Source organism: Oncorhynchus nerka, linkage group LG23, assembly GCF_034236695.1.
Source record: "Oncorhynchus nerka isolate Pitt River linkage group LG23, Oner_Uvic_2.0, whole genome shotgun sequence".
Classification (NCBI taxonomy): domain Eukaryota; kingdom Metazoa; phylum Chordata; class Actinopteri; order Salmoniformes; family Salmonidae; genus Oncorhynchus; species Oncorhynchus nerka.
The window spans coordinates 20,355,119-20,375,438 of NC_088418.1; the positions used below are offsets into that span (position 1 = coordinate 20,355,119).

The 20,320-nt window shown below is 42.3% G+C and overlaps 1 protein-coding gene across 2 annotated transcripts in view; it reads right to left on the bottom strand.

The window, feature by feature from the left end:
- The window catches only part of LOC115106429 (arf-GAP with dual PH domain-containing protein 1), a 31,388-nt gene extending 11,091 nt beyond the window's left edge, over positions 1 to 20,297 (bottom strand). Inside the window, exons 1-4 of one of the 2 annotated variants that reach the window (XM_029629147.2) lie at positions 19,915 to 20,297; positions 5,350 to 5,480; positions 4,676 to 4,767; positions 1,631 to 1,713 (exon numbers count right to left, since the gene is read on the bottom strand). In XM_029629147.2, the coding sequence (XP_029485007.1) occupies positions 1,631 to 1,713; positions 4,676 to 4,767; positions 5,350 to 5,480; positions 19,915 to 20,005 (397 nt within the window). In that variant the 5' untranslated portion in view covers positions 20,006 to 20,297. The remainder of the gene's footprint in view (positions 1 to 1,630; positions 1,714 to 4,675; positions 4,768 to 5,349; positions 5,481 to 19,914) is intronic. The other variant, XM_029629148.2, reaches the window with a different exon arrangement.
- Positions 20,298 to 20,320: the final 23 nt, after the last annotated feature.

The window sequence follows — 20,320 nt, forward strand, 5'->3', positions numbered from 1 at the left end:
TTGACTTATTCCACGTTTTGTTATGTAACGGTCTTATGCTAAAAATGGATGAAATAAATACAAATAATCAGCAATCTACACACAATGCCCAATAATGACAAAGCAAAAACAGGTTTTTAGAATTTTTTGCAAATGTTTTCAAAATAAAAAGCAGAAATACCTTATTTACATAAGTATTCAGACCATTTGCTATGAGACTCGAAATTGAGCTCAGGTGCATCCTGTTTCCATTGATCATTCTTGAGATGTTTCTACAACTTGATTGGAGTCCACCTGTGGTAAATTCAATTGACTGATCTGGAAAGGCACACAACTGTCTATATAAGGTCCCACAGTTGACATGGCATGTCAGGCCAAAAACCAAGCCATGAGGTCGAAGGAATTGTTTGTAGAGCTCCGAGACAGGGTTATGTCGAGGCACAGATCTGGGGAAGGGTACCAAAACATTTCTGCAGCATTAAAGGTCCCCAAAAACACAGTGGCCATTCCTAAATGGAAGAAGTTTGGAACCACCAAGACCCTTTCTTGAGCTGGCCGCCCGGCCAAACTGAGCAATCTTAGGGAGAAGGACCTTGTTCAGGGAGGTGACCAAGAACTCTTCGGTCACTCTGACAGAGTTCTAAATTTCCTCTGTGAGAACATTCCAGAAGGACAACAATCTCTGCAGCACTCCACAAATCAGGTCTTTATGGTAGAGTGGCCAGACGGAAGCCACTCCTCAGTAAAAGGCACATGACAGGCCGCTTGGAGTTTGCCAAAAGGCACCTAAAGACACTCAGACCATAAGAAACAAGATTCTCTGGTCTGATGAAATCAAGATTGAACTCTTTGGTGCTCAGCATATGTGGGAACTCCTTCAAGACTGTTGGAAAAGCACTCCAGGTGAAGCTGGTTGAGGGAATGCCAAGAGTATGCAAAGCTGTCATCATTTAACACTTTTTTGGTTACTACATGATTCCATATGCGTCATTTCATAGTTTTGATGTCTTCACTATTATCCTACAATGTAGAAAATAGTAGAAATAAAGAAAAACCCTGGAATCAGTAGGCGTGTCCAAACTTTTGACTGGTACTGTATGTGTGACTTACATTTTTTTTTAGAATGCACCATTATCATGCACCTGCCTCGAAACAGGGGCAGGGGAAAAAATACATTTAAATCTATGCACTTAACTAGCGAATGGAGGAAGCTTTTCCCGTGGTTCATTTTCATGCCAGCCTGGTAGGCTATACTCCTGTTGTAAACATTAGCAATGTGCTAAATACTAGGAAAGTAGAGAAATAAATATAGTAGGCCTAGCCTATAGAAAGTTGATGGGATCCTCCTATTTTTAAGAGGACATCAACACTGTTTTCTCACACAATTGCATAGCCTATAGAAATGTTGCACAACATGAGCTTATGGGCTCTAATTAAGTGTTTGATTGGATTTTCGAATACATATGCATTGATAGAGGGAAAATAGAGTGCCAAGTACTAGGCAGTTATGAAGTTTGGTAGGCTACTAATGACCATCAGCACCATCAGCACATGAGGAAGCATAATTACTGTGAATTTGACTGCCGTCATGACTCGTAACTGCCGGTGTGGCGGTAATATGGTCACCGTAACAGCCCTAATGTCAGCTCACCTGCAGAGTATGGCTCCTGTTTCTCGATGAACTCAAACTCGTTCCTCTCGTACCTGGCTCGGATCCATTGCTCCCGCAGTAGCCTGGAACACAATGACGCAATGGACGTGTTTCACCTTCTCTCAGGTTTCTCTATAGCACAGGTGCCATGCTGTTAGCTGAAAGGGTGATGGGATAACAAGCTGGGAGTTTGGGATTTAGGCCACATTTCTACTAATCTTGCTGTGACAGATTCTCTTTTCCTTTCACCTCCATTTCCCACACACACACACACACACACACACACACACACACACACACACACACACACACACACACACACACACACACACACACACACACACACACACACACACACACACACACACACACACACACACACACACACACACACTTTTACTCCAGGATAAGAAGATTGATGAGAGTGATAGAGGATCTATCTTTAGATCTATCTTTAGTTGTGTGTGATGAGGAGAACATCGCCATGCCAAAAACAGCATCTCCTCTTTCTCTCTGATAGACCTACATACAGTATAAAAACACCTCTTTCAGATGTTCCTATCTTTCTTTCCTGTCACTTATAATCATGTCAGTATGGTCAGACAGTATTTTGCAGCTTTTCTGAAAGCACAAGCACCAGATTATTCATAAAGAAATATAGGTGAATATGTCAATGTGCCCTTGAGCAAGGCACTTTACCCTAATTTATCCTGTAAATCGCTCTGGATAAGAGCATCTGCTAAATGACTACATTTTAGTCAGTTAGCAGACGCTTTTATCCAGAGCGATTTACAGGATAAATTAGGGTTAAGTGCCTTGCTCAAGGGCACATTGACATATTCACCTAGTCAGCTCAGGGATTGGAACCGGCGACCTATCGGTTACTGGCCCAATGCTCTTACCTGCTAGGCTACCTAGATTAAAGTAATCAATTCGATTGATACAAAAAAATCTGCCTCTCACTATCAACTCTCTCACATGTAATATGCTAGTTGGTTTAGTACCCACAGAGAAGAGTAATGGCACAGACAACACACTGTTTTTCAAGAGGCATACATCTGCAGTGTATTAGTCACCAGAGTTGGGATTAATTCCACAAATTCCATTCTAATTAAATTCCCTGTCCCTGTAAATTCCATTGAAGTCGGTCTTTGAATTCAGAGATAATTCACTTCCTCTCAATTCCAATGTTAGGTAAATTCAGTTTTTTTTAATAATAAATCCATTAATTCCATTAACTGGGAATATATTTAATTAAATTTCAAATAAATTACATAAATTAATTCCAATAATGGAATATTGGAATTTCAAATGAATTGGAATTGACCCCAACCCTGGTAGTCACACTTCACACTTTAGCCTCATATGAAGTCGGAAGTTTACATACACTTAGTTTGGAGTAATTAAAACTTGTTTTTTAACTACTCGTTTTTCAACCAAATTTCTTATCAACAAACTATAGTTTTGGCAAGTCAGTTAGGACATCTACTTGTGCATGACACAAGTAATTTTCCCAACAATTGTTTACAGACTGATTGCGTCACTTACAATTCACTGTATCACAATTCCAGTGGATCAGAAATGTACATACACTAAGTTGACTGTGCCTTTAAACAGCTTGGAAAATTCCAGAAAATTATGTAATGGCTTTAGAAGCTTCTGATAGGATAATTGACATCATTTGAGTCAATTGGAGGTGTACCTGTGGATGTATTTCAAGGCCTACCTTCAAACTCAGTGGCTCTTTGCTTGACATCATGGGAAAATCTAAAGAAATCAGCCAAGACCTCAGAAAAAACATTGTAGACCTCTACAAGTCTAGTTCATCCTTTTCCAAAAGTCTGAAGGTTCATCTGTACAAACAATAGTACGCAAGTATAAACACCATGGGACCACACAGCCGTCAGACCGCTCAGGAAGGAGAGGCGTTCTGTCTACTAGAGATTAACATACTTTGGTGCGAAAGGTGCAAATCAATCCCAGAACAACAGCAAAGGACCTTGTGAAGATGCTGGAGGAAACAGGTACAAAAGTATCTATATCCACAGTAAAACGAGTCCTATATCAACATAACCGGAAAGGCTGCTCAGCAAAGAAGAAGCCACTGCTCCAAAACTGCCATAAAAAAGCCAGACTACGGTTTGTAACTGCACATGGGGACGAAGATCGTACTTTTGGAGAAATGTCCTCTGGTCTGATGAAACAAAAATAGAACTGTTTGGACCTAATGACCTTCGTTATGTTTGGAGGAAAAAGGGGAGGCTTGCAAGCCGAAGAACACCATCCCAACCGTGAAGCACGGGAGTGGTAGCATCATGTTGTGGTGGTGATTTGCTGCAGGAGGGACTGGTGCACTTCACAAAATAGATGGCATCATGAGGTTGGAAAATTATGTGGATATATTGAAGCAACATCTCAAGACATCAGTTAAAGCTTGGTCGCAAATGGGTCTTCCAAATGGACAATGACCCCAAGCATACTTCCAAAGTTGTGGCAAAATGGCTTAAGGACAACAAAGTCAAGGTATTGGATTGGCCATCACAAAGCCCTGACCTCAATCATATAGAAAATTTGTGGGCAGAACTGAAAAAGCGTGTGCGAGTAAGGAGGCCTACAAACCTGACTCAGTTACACCAGCTCTGTCAGGAGGAATGGGCCAAGATTCACCCAACTTATTGTGGGAAGCTTGTGGAAGGCTACATGAAACGTTTGACCCAAGATAAACCATTTAAAGGCAATGCTACCAAATACTAATTGAGTGTATGTAAACTTCTGAAACACTGGGAATGTGATGAAAGAAATAAAAGCTGAAATAAATAATTCTCTCTACTATTATTCTGACATTTCACAATCTTAAAATAAAGTGGTGATCCTAACTGACGTAAGACAGTTAATTTTTACTAGGATTAAATGTCAGGAATTGTGAAAAACTGAGTTTAAATGTACTTGGCTAAGGTGTATGTAAACTTCCGACTTCAACTGTACATACCAACGGACCGAACAATGTTGTTAGCTCATTATAACTCAGTGACGTGGGTGACTTACTTGCAGTCTGTGTGTTTGGGTCTGTAGTAGAATGCTGGAACCTTCTGTTCGTACTTAGCTTTGGCTGCTTCGTTACCCATGGCAGCCATTAGCTGACGATAGACGGAACAAATCCATTAATGTATTGACAACACATAAGGGGCATTTTTAAGGCTGATATTTACGGGAAGGAAACTAAGAGTAGTACTAAAATTGCAGTCCAAGCATCTTGTTTTCTGTCTTTATGTTTCCCTCAGGGAATTATCAGCAACTCCAATAAACACGTCTTGTTGTAACTTTAGTCTGAGAATCCTCTATCCCTTCTAACCCCCGGGTAGTGCTATGCCGAGTCTATCACTCTCCCTCAAGGCTTTCACTCCCCAAATCTCATCCGTGGTGGTCTCTTGGAGTTGACATTATCATTGCATTTAGAAATGATGAACAAGTCCCTGTGGGAATTAGGCTTTCCAGTCTAAAGAAGGCAATGTGCGAGACACACTACTGGAACTGACTGATGGTCCGTTTTTTGTTGTTGTTTGGCCTAAAATGGGCAGACTTAAGAAGCTGGATGGCAAGATCTGATCTCAAATCAGGTTGTAATTGGCAATAGGTGACAACTGTAATTAGGACCAATGTGATGCAATATAATATACATTCATTCATGCTTCCCCCTCTGGTACAGTAGGGTTACTGACCTCCACCTCTGAGGCCTCCCATGACTCCTGCTGGACGGACTTGACCCTGCTGATGTGGGGGATGCCTCTGTGGAGGAGAGAGCAGCCCTGGCACACAAACACACCCAAAGTCACCGACGCCCAGTCTGGCTCTGAGGAGAGAGACGGGGAGGCGGGAGGGGACAGAGGGGAGGGAGAGGCGGAATGGAGAAGGGGGGAGAGAGCAGGGGGATAGAGCGATATGGAGGGAGGGGGAAGGAACAGAAGGGAAGATACAGGGTCAAAAACGCGGTGCAACATTTACATTTTACATTTAAGTCATTTAGCAGATGCTCTTATCCAGAGCGACTTACAAATTGGTGCATTCACCTTATGACATCCAGTGGAACAGTAGTGCATCTAAATCTTTTAAGGGGGGGGGTGAGAGGGATTACTTTATCCTATCCTAGGTATTCCTTAAAGAGGTGGGGTTTCAGGTGTCTCCGGAAGGTGGTGATTGACTCCGCTGTCCTGGCGTCGTGAGGGAGTTTGTTCCACCATTGGGGGGCCAGAGCAGCGAACAGTTTTGACTGGGCTGAGCGGGAACTGTACTTCCTCAGTGGTAGGGAGGCGAGCAGGCCAGAGGTGGATGAACGCAGTGCCCTTGTTTGGGTGTAGGGCCTGATCAGAGCCTGGAGGTACTGAGGTGCCTTTCCCCTCACAGCTCCGTAGGCAAGCACCATGGTCTTGTAGCGGATGCTCAATGTTCAAACTATAAATATTAAAAGTGCTGACGCACGCACTTCTGAAAGGTATTAGGTGCAAAGTAAAGAGGCCAATATAACTGAAGGAGTAAAGGACACGTGCTGCGTAGAGAGAGAAAGAGAAACAGATACCGCGTGTGTATGTTTGTGTGTGTGTGGACAAAGGGGAAATAATATTTAGGCTTAGCACAGGAAACAGGCTGAGATATTCACTGATAAAAATCCACAGACAGTATTAAAGCACTGTTCATCAGAACACCAGGCCATTGCTAGTCTATTACACGCATGCACCCACGTGCACACACACACACACACACACACACACACACACACCCACAACAGAGATCTGGCAGACAAACACATGAACTCTGCAGAGTAATTTGCTATGGAAGGAATAGACTGCATTGTATCAGCCACAAACATGAATATGAACATGCACTTGGGAATTTTTTGGACACAGCATTAAGATTAGAGGTCGACCGATCATGATTTTTCCACGCCGATACCGATACCTATTATTGGAGGACCAAAAAAAGCCGATACCGATTAAATCGGCTGATTTATATATTTGTAATAATGACAATTACAACAATACTGAATGAAAAATGAACACTATTTTTTAACTTAATATAATACATAAATAAAAACTATTTGGTCTCAAATAAATAATGAAACATGTTCAATGTGGTTTAAATAATGCAAAAACACAGTGTTGGAGAAGAAAGTAAAAGTGCAATATGTGCCATGTAAAAAAGCTAACATTTAAGTTCCTTGATCAGAACATGAGAAATTATGAAACCTGGTGATATTCCCAGTTAAGAAGTTTTAGGTTGTAGTTATTATAGGAATTATAGGACTATTTCTCTCTATACCATTTGTATTTCATATACCTTTGACTATTGGATGTTCTTATAGGCACTATAGTATTGCCAGCCTAATCTCAGGAGTTGATCGGCTTAAAGTCATAAACAGCGCTGTGCTTCAAGCATTGCTATGAGCTGCTGGCAAACGCAGTAATGTGTTGTTTGAATGAATGCTTACGAGCTTGCTGCTGCCTACCACCGCTCAGTCAGACTACTCTATCGAATATCAAATCATATACTTAATTATAATATAATAAACACACAGAAATAAGAGCCTTTGGTCATTAGTATGGTAAAATCCGGAAACGATCATTTCGAAAACAAAACATTTATTCTTTCAGTGAAATATGGAAACGCTCCGTATTTTATTGAATGGGTGGCATCCCTAAGTCTAAATATTACTGTTACATTGCACAACCTTGAATATTATGTCATAATTATATAAAATTCTGGCAAATTAATTACGGTCTTTGTTAGGAAGAAATTGTCTTCGCACAGTTCGCAACGAGCCAGGTGGCCCAAACTGCTGCATATACCCTGACTCTGCTTGCAATGTAGGCAAGAGAAGTGACACAATTTCCCAAGTTAATATTGCCTGCTAACATGAATTTCTTTGAACTACATATGCAGGTATAAAAATATATACTTGTGTCTTGATTTTAAGAAAGGCATTTTTGTTTATGGTTAGCTACATTTGTGCAACGATTGTGCTGTTTTCGCGAATGCGCTTTTGTTAAATCATCACCCGTTTGGTGAAGTTGAAGTAGGCTGTGATTCAATGATAAATTAACAGGCACCGCATTGATTATATGCAACGCAGGACAAGCTAGTTAACCTAGTAATATCATCAACCATGTGTAGTTAACTAGTGATTATGTGAAGATTGATTGTTTTTTATAAGATAAGTTTAATGCTAGCTAGCAACTTACCTTGGCTCCTTGCAGCCACACGGTACTTTTGATGCTGCACTCGCGTAACAGGTGGTCAGCCTGCCACGCAGTCTCCTCGTGGACTGCAATGTAATCGGTCATAATCGGCATCCAAAAAGGCCGATTACGATTGTTATGAAAAATTGAAAATCGGGCCCTAATTAATCGGCCATGCAGATTAATCTGTCGACCTCCATTCAAACACACACGCACGCGCGATTCTGAGAGAGAAATTGTCTGACTGAATGACCTAATGCATTGACTCTAAAGAGAGCATTCATCCAGGAATTGCATAGACCTTTGAAAGCCTTTAAAAACTTGACACCATGAACATAGCCTAATCAGCTGATACCTACTATGTTTAAATGTGTGTGTCTGTCCAAAACTGCTGTTTGGGCTCAACGTATAAACTTCAATATCGTTTCAGCTTGCTTCAGCTCAATGCTTCTACTCAGTCTAATAGTTCCTGAGCTACTGGAACCTCTCATAATGTAATCACAGTTTGCATGGCTGGCGGGACCACCCTCTCAGCAGCTAACCCAGGTCTGACATCCAGTTCTAACAAACCACATTCACACAAACATAGGGAAGGCTCTTCCAAACCCACATTCTTTGTGTTCATCTCTCACACACATACAGAAATTGGGAGGAGGAAAGAGAGAGATAGAGGTTGTGGGCCCTGCTTTGTGTGGACTTTGTGCCATCTCTCCATTGTATCCTTGCGCTCCGACATCCCACGATATGTAATCAGGGTGTGGCCTCGTGTCCATAAACAATGACTCCATCTCTATGGAAACACTCCGCATCAGAACAGGCCACTCTACAAGGGGGGGGGTGTCACTAGGTATGTGAATCAGAGAGCAGAGCAGAGACACCACACAGGAGATTGCCCTGACTGATCAACAACACAGAACACATTGGCTTTTGTCACTGGGATTTCCCTCAATGGAAATGGTCATCCACATGACATGACTGTTAATATCGGTGAGGTGGAAAACACCACCGTTAACACACTTTGGATTCCCCTTGTGTGCGTGTGTATGCACCAGAGGAGGCTGGTGAAGGGAGAACGGCTCATAATAATGGATGGAATTGTATTGAAGACCACTCCCCTGCAGATGAACTAATTGCGCCAAATTGGTCTAGGCCACGCCCCTTCCCACTACACCTTTTGTCACTCCCAAATCCCCACTCCTCAGCCTCTTTCCGCCTGACCACAACACATCCTCTGATGACGAAGCCAGATGTACCAGGTTTCCACGGGTGACATTCTCTTCCTTCCCTTCTGTGAGTGAAATAATCAGTAGGAGCCTTATGTATTACGTAGTAGTGTTTATGCAGCATATGCCCCTTTTCTGACAGGCATCACAACTTCACAGGAGAACATAAAACACTTTTCATCATACATTTTTGGCAGCTATTGACCAAGATCAATGGGAAACAGTTCAGATGAACCAGTTGTGTCTGGGGGTGATATGACCATCTATTGTATTTCATGAACATGTGAACAGCTCTAGGCAATAGAGACCCATCCACTTAGCTAGGTGTGGCTAGGGGGTAGTTATAGCCTCTCTTTCACATGACCCATCTATATACTTAGACAAGTGTGTCTGGGTAAGCCTTATCTAATAATTAAAATATTTATAAAAATATAAAAAATGTATCTGGGCACTTTCTATTTTTGATATTGCTACAATGCAAACACCTCCTGTATCCTGTGCATGTGACAAATACATTTTGATTTGATTACTGTGTGTTTACCTGAGACAGTAATGTGAAGAACAACATGACCTGCACCAAAGTCAGATTGGGATATAGGACTAGATTAAGTGCATTTTTTCCTTATTGTAGGCTACTACTTTCACCACTTTTAGTCTTGAAATGTTTGGTTGTTTACTACACTTGTTGTTTACTTACTCACTCTGTTTAGCACATGGCCTCACATGTGAATCCTTAAAGGGATGGGTGGGGCTATGGCTTAAGAGGGTGTGAACGATGCTGAATGGGTGTAGGCAAAGAAACGCTCTCCAGTAGGTGTACCAAAACATTCAAGGTCCATTTTCTCAAAAGTGGGGTTACAAGTTTATCAACTTTCAATGCAGCATTATTTTCCCATTGTTCCTCAAATGCAGTGTATTGTATACAAATGTAAAGCTCAGAATTTGTACTTTTATCCAACGTAGAAAACAATTGCTAAATACAGTATATATTATGCTGCCAATTGCTCTCGTCTGTTGTACACCTTTTTGATGCTATTCATGCTCTCGGTTTGTGTTCCATGTGCTCCCTTTGTTCTTGTTAATGTTTGGCAGTTTTCTAAGTTAATTACATTTGACCGTAATGCCCATTTCTTTCCTCTTTATTCTCCCGGACCTACTTTTTCATTCATGCACTTTTATGTTGATTTGCCCCTGATAGCTATTTTTTGTATCTGCTCCTAGACCACCACATCCTTCCTAACCCTACCAACCGGCCTTACAAGCCAACAGAATCCCCCCCCCCCCCCCCGTCCGTCCCATCATCTCCATCTCATTACATGTTGACCGATGCCCCATAGTGGCAGCAACATTGAACCTAACTTACAGTCCACCCTAGACTAGTCTTTTCTTTATGGTCCTTCGAGTTGGATTCAATTGCGGCCATGAAAGAAGAACAACCTGACAATCCTATTCCTGGCGTTTCCACACCACTGCGCTCTGGACGCATGGTCCAACAGCCTGCTCACCTCCAAGAATATGAGGTTGAGTACATCAGCCAAGCTGAAGGAGGCCCAGGAGCCATCCCCAAATCCCCAGACGGCAAACAGAGGCCCGAAGACGATGGGGCACTCCAACGCACCCTGGCTCTACTCCAGCCTCCTCAGAAAGCTCTATTCCAGCCTCAGGCTCTACTCCAGCCTCCACAGGCTCCATTCCAGCCCCCACAGGCTCCACTCCAGCATCCTCAGCAAGCTCCTCTCCAGCCTCCTCCATAGACTCCAGCCAAGGCTCACAAACAGGCTCCAGCCCAGCTTCCTCTCGCCGATCCTCAGCCTGTAGTGCCCCCGACCTATCTGCAAAGTATGGTGCCTCCAATACAACTACCAAACACCTACAAATTCTATGCGAGGTCAACCAGCATCCAAGTAACAAAACCTGCCTGGTCAACTCCCCTGTTACAGAGTTATCCTTAAACTAGTCAAGGTAACCCTCCACAACAAAGAAAGATCCCTTGACACCTATGCAATCCTCGATGATTGATCTGAGAGAACCATTCTCCCACAACCAGCTGCCTGCCATCTCCAGCTACAGGGTGAGGCTAAACAACTAACACTGCAGAGCGTGAGACAAGAGGTCGAAACCTTTCATGGCTCCACGGTATCGTTCGAGCTAACCTCGGCCTCATATCCAGGACAGTCTTTCCAAATAAGCGATACCTTCCCAGCAGACCGCCTTGCCCTTGCCAAAAATAACCAACTGACCGCATCCCTCCAGAGAAGGTACCAACACCATTGAGGACTACCTCCAACTCCTATCACTCATGCCTCATACAATCCCTTAACAGCCTGCTACTGCCAGGACCAACCTTGGGGCCTTCGCTCCTCGGAGTACTACACCGCGTCAGGGAACATGCAGTTGCAATAAGCGGCAAACATGAAATGAATGTTCCACCAACCTGGTGAAGATGTAAGACATTCAGTGGACCACTGCTTCTACAGTGCATTTGGAAAGTACTCAGACCCCTTGACTTTTTCCACATTTTGTTATGTTACATCCTTATTCTAACATTGCTTAAATTGTTGTTGTTTCTTCTCATCAATCTACACACAACACCCCATAATGACAAAACAAAACCAGATATATTTTATACAATTTAAAGATTTATTACGTTTCTTGCAAATAATTTGTTTTTTACACAACATGTATCTGCTTATTTCCCTAATCACCCCATTCACTCTGTCCAATTTGAAATATAGTTGAGTAGTGGAGACCAGAGTCTATCAAACTTGGGCTTTTGTGTCTCTTGTGGAGGTCATAAGTCAGCTTTTCAAGAGGAATAAAGTCAACAATCTGGTCAATCCACATTTTAAATGTAGGAGAAGTATTAGAAGCCCACAATAGAAGAATACATTTCTTAGCAAAGTATGTGATCGTAATAAACACATTTTCTCTGTCAGGATCAAGAACAAAGTCCTGCTGGGCATTAAGAAGATAAATACACGGGGTCATATCAAACTGTACATTGAGTATTTTCTGTGCAGCAGTATGTATAGGTTGCCAAAATCTTCAACTCTAAAATACATGCATATAGGTTCCCCTTTCAGAGGTACATCTTTTACAGTCAGGAGAAATGTCCGTATTCATTCTATGGAGTCTCACTGGGGTGTAATACAATTTGTACAAAAATGTGTAATTAGATTCTTTATTTTTTTACATTAGTAGAGGAGCAGTATACCCTGTCGCAAACATCCACCCATAACTCATCACTGATAGTCAGACAAAGGTCCTTTTCAGAGATTATTTTCAAATGAGTAAAGGAGGAGCCTCCTTTCTCAGAAAGGAGTCTATAGATATGAGATTTTGCCTTTGTTCGATTGTGCTGTGACAAGAAGGGTCTCAACTTCATTCAGCTGAGCTCTAAACCTCCTCTTGGAAGTAAATGAGGAAATGATGTGTCTAATTTGAAGATATTATTTACAAAAACGGATCTTGGCACATTGAATTCACCACAAAGTTGGTTTTCTGATGAAACAGGTCTGAAAAGGTCCTGAACCCTAGAGAATGACAAAGATTAAAGTTGGCATCACTCAGGGCTTTTGGCAAGTCTGGGTTGCATACTATAGGCGAGTGAGAACATATTTGGGAGGAAATGCCAAGGTATTTCTTACAGTCCCTCTATGCTAGAAGGGTGCTGTAAATCACAAAGTTTTTTTGGGCTATATTGCCCACTTCACTAAAGTTATTCATTAATATAATTGAGCTTAGGGGCAATGAACCGGAGGATTGGGCTTCTATCTGAATCCACATTGAGTGTTGTCTGTTTGTGATCCATGAATAGCATGTTGCGGATTTGGGCAAGACCACCCTTAGATTCAGGTTTCGATAGAGTGGAGAACTTGATCCTCAGTTCTTTATTGCGCCATATACATTTGGTGATGCTTTGGTTAGTTGTTTAGAAAAAGGAAACTTGGACATAGCATGGGAGCACCTGAAATAAATAGTTCAATCTAGGGAGGATGTTCATACGGATAACATTGATTCTTCCGACTAAGCTAATTGGGAGGGAGATCCAGGTTTGGAGAGCGTTCTTGATTCGATCCAGGAGTTGAAGATAACTTTGCTTGAAAAGGCAATTCAGATCTGGTGTTACAAAGATCCCAATGTATTGGAACCCCTGTGTCTTCCATTCGAACGGACAGTGTCTTCATAGAGCTGTTGAGTGTAAGATTGAGAGAGCAAACAGTGGATTTGTTCAAATGCATCTTATATCCTGAATACTTGCCGTACAGAGCAATTGTGTCTAAAATGGGAGGGATTTCTCAGGGTTGGATATGCCGAGCAAGATATCATCCGCGTAGAGCGAAATTTTGTGCTGCAGGCCGCCTGCAGAAACAGCTATAAAACTTGGATTGCTCCTTATCAACTCTGCCAGAGGCTCCGCCCCCAACAAGTAGAGCAGGGGGGACAGCGAGTATTCTTGTCTTGTGCCACTTCCCAAAGGGAATCGGTCAGAATTCAAAGCATTAGTAGTCACCATGGCATTTGGATGACAGTATAGGGTTCATCCATTTAATAAAGTTTGGGCCCATATTGAACTTTTCTAAGACTGAGAACAGAAAGCTCCACTCCATCCTGTCAGACACTTTCTCAGCCTCAAGTGAAGCCAGCAGGACAGGGGTCTTCTGTGCGTTTACTTGATCTATAATATCAAAAAGACAGCGAATGTTATCAGAAGAGTACCTGTCTCTAATAAATCCAGTTTGGTCCGCTTTTATTATTTTGGGAAGAAGAGTATTTAGTCTTTTGGTGAGCAATTTGGTAATTATTTTGTAGTCGAAATCCAACAAGCTTATGGGCCGGAAAGCGAGCAGGATAGAGGGTCCTTGTCTTTTTTGAGCAACACTGTAATGCGGGCTGTGTACATAGAGACTGGGAGAGCTCAGTTTTTGCAAAAATCATCCAGCATTGGCATGAAAATAGGGCTAAGCTGGGGCCAAAAAGCTTTGTAGAACTCTCTGGGGAAGATAATTTCCTCCAGGACCTCCTCAGGAGTGAAGGGGGAGTTGAGATCTTCTTGGTCGGTCTCTGATAGTTTAGGTAGCAAGATTCCCTCTAGGAAGGAAAGAGGTTCTGCCTCCGTATGTTTTCTCTCAGAAGTATATAGTTTGCTGTAAAAATCATGAAAAGTTAAATTGATCTTATTTGGATCATATGTGACCTCGTCATCTGCTGTTCGGATGGCCATGATTGTTCACTCTGACTGCTCTTTTTTTATTATTGGTAAGCAAGCAATCTACTGGGCCTATTGCTATACTGATGGTATTTCTGTTTAGTAAAGAGGTCAAAGTGGAGGTGGACAAAGGCGTGATCTGAAAGCGTTATGGGTCCGATTGTACACGTGGCAGAATTGAGGAAAAAACCTTTGGGATAAAAATGTAATCTATATGGGAGTAGGTGTTATGGACATTAGAGTAGTATGTATGGTCCATAGATGAACTATTAGTCTCTCTCCAGATATCTATCAGTCCCATATCTTTAGTAAGAGAGTTCAACATCTTTGCAGATCTAGGGTTAGTGGTGGGGACTTGAGATTATTTGTCCAGGGTTGGGTTCAGGGTACAATTAAAATCTCCAGGCAGGACTCCAAAGGAAACACAATGCTTATTGAACAGGGTTATCATTTTCGATATGAAAGCAGGCGTATGCGTATATATTTAAGATAGTAATTGGTTACCCATACAGTGATCCAGTTATCAGAATAAATCTCCCCTCCGGATCAGATATGTTTTTGTCAATTACGAACAGAACATGCTTATGGATAAGTATGTCTGTGCCTCTACTGTTTGATTTGAAAGACGAGAAAACACCTGTCCCACCCAAGGTCTGAGAAGTTTAGCATGTTCGGCATCACAGGGGTGTGCCTCTTGTAATAGTGCAATGTCTGCTCTTTCCTTTTTAAAGAGCACATAGTATCTTTTTTTCAGTTTTATCGCATGACCTAGACCATGACAGTTCTATGTCTGGGAATAGGTGGATAATAGTTACAGCTACAATCACATAAAATTAAAATAAATGGTGTACATAAAATAACAATCTCTGAACACCCCAGCCCAGTTCCAAAACAACTCCACGTATCCCGTTGGATCGATTAACCCCACGCTCAGTCTCAATTCTGTGTTCCCGATAAACGGGAACAGTTAGCAAAATGCCTCATCCTTTCGGCCCCGCATTAAGTCACAACGTCCTGTCCAGACCACAGTAAAAAAAAATAAAAAATAATAATAGGTAGAAAATCAAATCAATAGCCCAGCCTACAAATATCTCCTCCAAAGGTCATAGGGCAAATCATTTGGTCCAAATAAAACAGAAACGATGGAGCAGATCCTTAAGAGGAACGATAAGTTGTTTGTTTTTATTAAAATGTAATATCAACAGGATAAGGCCATAGGCATAACATTGACACATTGAGCCTCTCGTTAGGTCTGTAAATGTCGTAATCGACAGGCTATAAATGGTGGAGGCCTATGTGAAAATGATTACTACAAATCATTTAAAAAAGGGGAAATAAAAGTAGACTAAAACGTTAGTAGGCCTAGGTTAGGCTATAGGCCTATCCCTCTCTCAGCTAAAATAAAATAAATACAAATTAGACGGTTATAATGACATTTAGCGGGGCGGGTGGGTCATTGGATGGCGGCCATATGTTGTCTTACCTCCATTAGTAATAACAGTAATCGCTTTTAATCATTGGTCCATTTCTCAGTGGCCAGGATTGTCCTTCAAAAAACGTTTTGCCTCTTCGGGAGTTTTGATGTGTCACAGGTCACCTTGGTGAAGAATCCTGAGCTCGTTTGGGTATTTGAATCCCCTAAAGATGCCTCGATCCATGGAGTAGTTCTTCACCTCGTCAAACCTCGGCACTTTCGGCGTATTCCAGAAGACAGGTCCTGGTATAAGGTGTGTTTGGCGTTTCCCACTGTAACGGTGTTGATTTTCGGCGCCTGTATGACTCGTTCCTTGTCGGTGAATCTCAGGAAACGTATGGTGATTGTGCGTGGTGGTTGTCTGGCTGCTGATGTGGGCCTCAGTGCTCGGTGAGCTCTCTCGAGTTATATGGGCCTGTTGGTGGACAGGTGGAGCCACTCGGGAAGTTTGTCTTGCAGGTAGCGGAGCAGTGGGATGTTTCCCACTTCTTTTTTTGACAGATTTAATAGAACACAATTATTCCTTTGCCTCCTACTTTCCAGGTCCTCTGTTTTCTCTTCCAGATGCTCCATTTTCTTTTTAGCAGATGCTGTTGTTTCCATGGCGTCTGCCAGTGAGTTTTCCATGGATAGGATTCGACCCTCTGCCTCATCCAGGTGCCCCGCGTTGATGGTTATCCCTGTTGTTGATGTCAGGCAAAGAATTTCAGGGTTGTCACCTTGCCCCCTATCGCACTGAGCTGAGAGTTAATGCCATCTAATTTGATGTTGAGTTCTGTACGTTGGGATCTCAGCTCAGAAAGGATGTCTTCAACAGAGTGCGAGGTTGGAGGTTGTTGGGCCTCGGGAGGGGACGGGTCCTCTTGCTCCTGACTAAGGGCGCTAGCTTTTTCTGAAGCTAGCTGTTTCTTGGAGGCTTTTTCGTGACTATTGCTCGAGTCTGGGTAAAAATGTCACCTGTAATGTCGCCTTTTGTAGCCCCCATGACTTTTTGACTAAACTAATGAGTTTAACTTGAAGTGGAGGTACGATGAAGAATTGGAAACTACTTGTGTGGAGCTCTTAGTTCATGCGGCCATCTCGTTTAAGGGTCATGTGAACCCCTCCAAAACCATATTTTTAAAATGTTTTTCAAATTGATTAAAAAAATAAAACTGAAATATCACATTTACATAAGTATTCAGACCCTTTACTCATTACTTTGTTGAAGCACCTTTGGCAGCGATTACAGCCTCGAGTCTTTGTGGTTATGACCCTACAAGCTTGGCACAGCTGTATTTGGAGAGTTTCTCCCATTCTTCTCTGCAGAACCTCTCAAGCTCTGTCAGGTTGGATGGGGAGCGTCACTGCACGGACATTTTCAGGTCTCTCCAGAGATGTTCAATCAGGTTCAAGCCCGGACTCTGGCTGGGCAACTCAAGGACATTGAGACTTGTCCCAAAGCCACGCCTATGTTTTTTTTGGCTGTGTGCATAGGGCAGTTGTTCTGTTAGAAGGTGAACTTTCACCCCAGTCTGAGGTCCTGAGCGCTCTGGAGCAGGTTTTCATCAAGAATAGCTCTGTACTTTGCTCCATTCATCTTTCCCTTGATCCTGACTAGTCTCCCAGTTCCTGCCTCTGAAAAACCACCCCACAGCATGATGCTGCCACCACCATGTTTCACTGTAGGGGCATTGCCAGGTTTCCTCCAAACGTGACGCTTGGCATTCAGGCCAAAGAGTTAAATCTGGGTTTCATCAGACCAGAGAATATTGTGTCTCATGGTATCAGAGTCCTTTAGGTGCCTTTTGGAACACTCCAAGTGGGAGTTACACTCTGTCTGCCATCTGCCCGGTACAGTTGAAACCGGGATTCATCCGTGAAGAGCACACTTCTCCAGCATGCCAGTAGCCAACAAAGGTGAGCATTTGCCCACTGAAGTTGGTTACTACACCGAACTGCAGTCAGGTCAAGACCCAGATGAGCTTCCCTGAGATGGTTTCTGACAGTTTGTGCAGAAATTCTTCGATTGTGCAAACCCAAAGTTTCATCAGCTGTCCGGGTGGCTGGTCAGATGATCCCGCAGGTGAAGAAGCCAGATGTGGAGGTCCTGAGCAGGCGTGGTTACACGTTGTTTGTTAGGCCAGTTGGAAATACTGCCAAATTCTCTAAAACGACGTTGTAGGCGGCTTAAATTAACATTACATTTTCTTGCAACAGCTATGGTGGACAGTCCTGTAGTCTGCATGCCAATTGCACTCTCCCTCAACTTGAGACATCTGTGGCATTGTGTTGTATAACGAAACCACACATTTTAGAATGTCATTTTATTGTCCCCAGCACAAGGTGCACCTGTGTAATGATCGTGCTGTTCATTTAGCTTCTTGATATGCCACACCTGTTAGGTAAATGGATTATCTTGGCAAAAGATAAATGCTGACTAACATGGATGTAAACAAATTTGAGAGAATTAAGCTTTTTGTGTGTATTGAAAATTTCGGGATCTTTTATTTCAGCACATGAAACATAGGACCAACACATTACATGTTGCATTTATATTTTTGTTCAGTGTACAATACATTCAGAAACACAGTGAGGCAGAAGTAGTCCCTAACTACAGATCTAGGATCAGATTACTCTACTTAGTAATTTTAAGTTTAACTACTAGTCTTGGGGATGAAATATCTGACCTTGCTTTATATCACTATTTCACGCAGCAGAGAGATTCTGAACATTGGCCTAATACTGTATGACATCAATGTGTGGGAGCAGATGACTAATCATTTGGCAGTGAAACATCACTGGTGCAAATTAGCCTGCATTAAACAGTGGAATACACTATATGGATTAAAGTGAGCTAAAGGAAATCCATTTCTGCTTTTTTGTTCCAACTTATTTCTACCTCGAATTAGTCATTTTGGAAGTTTTTCTTGGTAAGCCCTTTTCCAATTAAATACACTACTTCTTCATTGAACAAAACACTTATTTTTGATCTGTGGTTGCCAAATATTTCTCTGATCACACATTTTCAACTATAATAAAAACCTGAACTGAGAAACTGAAACGTTTATCACCACCACAAACACATTAGTCATAAAGGAGTGAACGCTGCGAGGTGAGACTTACTATCTATATGCGTTATTTGACATCTGCATCACAAAGTCGTAATGAAGAAATGCAGCACAGACTGCCAGTAGTGAAAGTATGTGTTTATGATCATTCCTCATGTCACCTATAGACATGGTGCCACTGCCAAGAAATCCTGGGTGGGCAGAGCTCCAGCACTGGGCATCAGTCCCATCCTGGAACCTCCCCACCAGCTCACTTTTATCACTGTGAGATGAGAAGGGGAAGAAGAGAGGAAGTCCTATAATGCAGAAGTGGTGATGAGGGGCCGGGGAGGGATGTGACAATAGTTACTGTAAAGCCAAATTGAAATGACCATCCGCAATACGAAAATGCACTCTCAGAAGGTTGTTGCATGCTGACAGACAAGATTGAGCAACACCCATTACAAACACCCATAAACACTGAAGACACACACACAGAGACACACTGAGGATTGTACATTTGAGTCATTTAGCAGATGCTCTAATCCAGAGCGATTTATATTGATGTCACACAATGACTACTAGCCACCACAAACACTCCAAACGGCAATAACAGGTGACAAACAGGACAGGGATGACTCAGCAACACCACACATGTAATCAATTTAACCACATGATGGAAGGTACTCAGTGAAGTATATGACTTTTGTTTACCGGGTCTGCATGTCTCAATACATTTGGCAGTTCTCCATAAAGCCTACAGCTTTACAAGGTCCATAGTCCAGCTCCTCGATTGGCGCTGGCTGCCAGTCTAATATAAGGTGTGTCTCGAGAGCAATTCATATTATTTTCTGTAAAAACCTTTTGTTTTTAGTGCAGTAGAATTAGGCCTAATGCTGTTAAATAAAATATAGACATCAGATAAGGAGAGCACTGACTGACAAGCTGTCACATTCACAATGGTAACAGAAAACAATAGGCTATTCAAGATTCAATGGCAGGTGCATTCTCTACTAGGACGATGAGACCTCGCGCGTCGCTCATATGCACACGTGAGCACATAAACAGGGACCGGTAAAATATTTGGCGCCCCTCTTTTATTAACAGTTCGTTTCCTACCTGCATTGCCACAATCCGCACATGCATCGTTTCCAGGTCTGGTCAGGACATCTAGCAAGAGCCGTTTATTCGTCTCCGACTCCGAGGCCATAGTCACCGTTTGATCTCCACCCAATTCCGAAAGACTTCAATACAAAGCACGTTAACTAGGATCAAGCAACAATCAAATTGTGACCTTGTACTTTACTCAAAATTTAAAAAAAATGCTAATAATTAATGGCCTATGATAAATCAGCTTGGATGATTTGAAGGTTTGGCAAGTCTCTCTCTCCTGACTACAGCTCTATTAGGCTACGAAGTCTTGCTAACTGCATTATCTCAAGTCTGTCATCCCCTCCTTTTACCCAGACTCATCCCTTCTGCAGTTGCAGTGAGACCTCCAGTGGTATGATGATCATGAAACAAT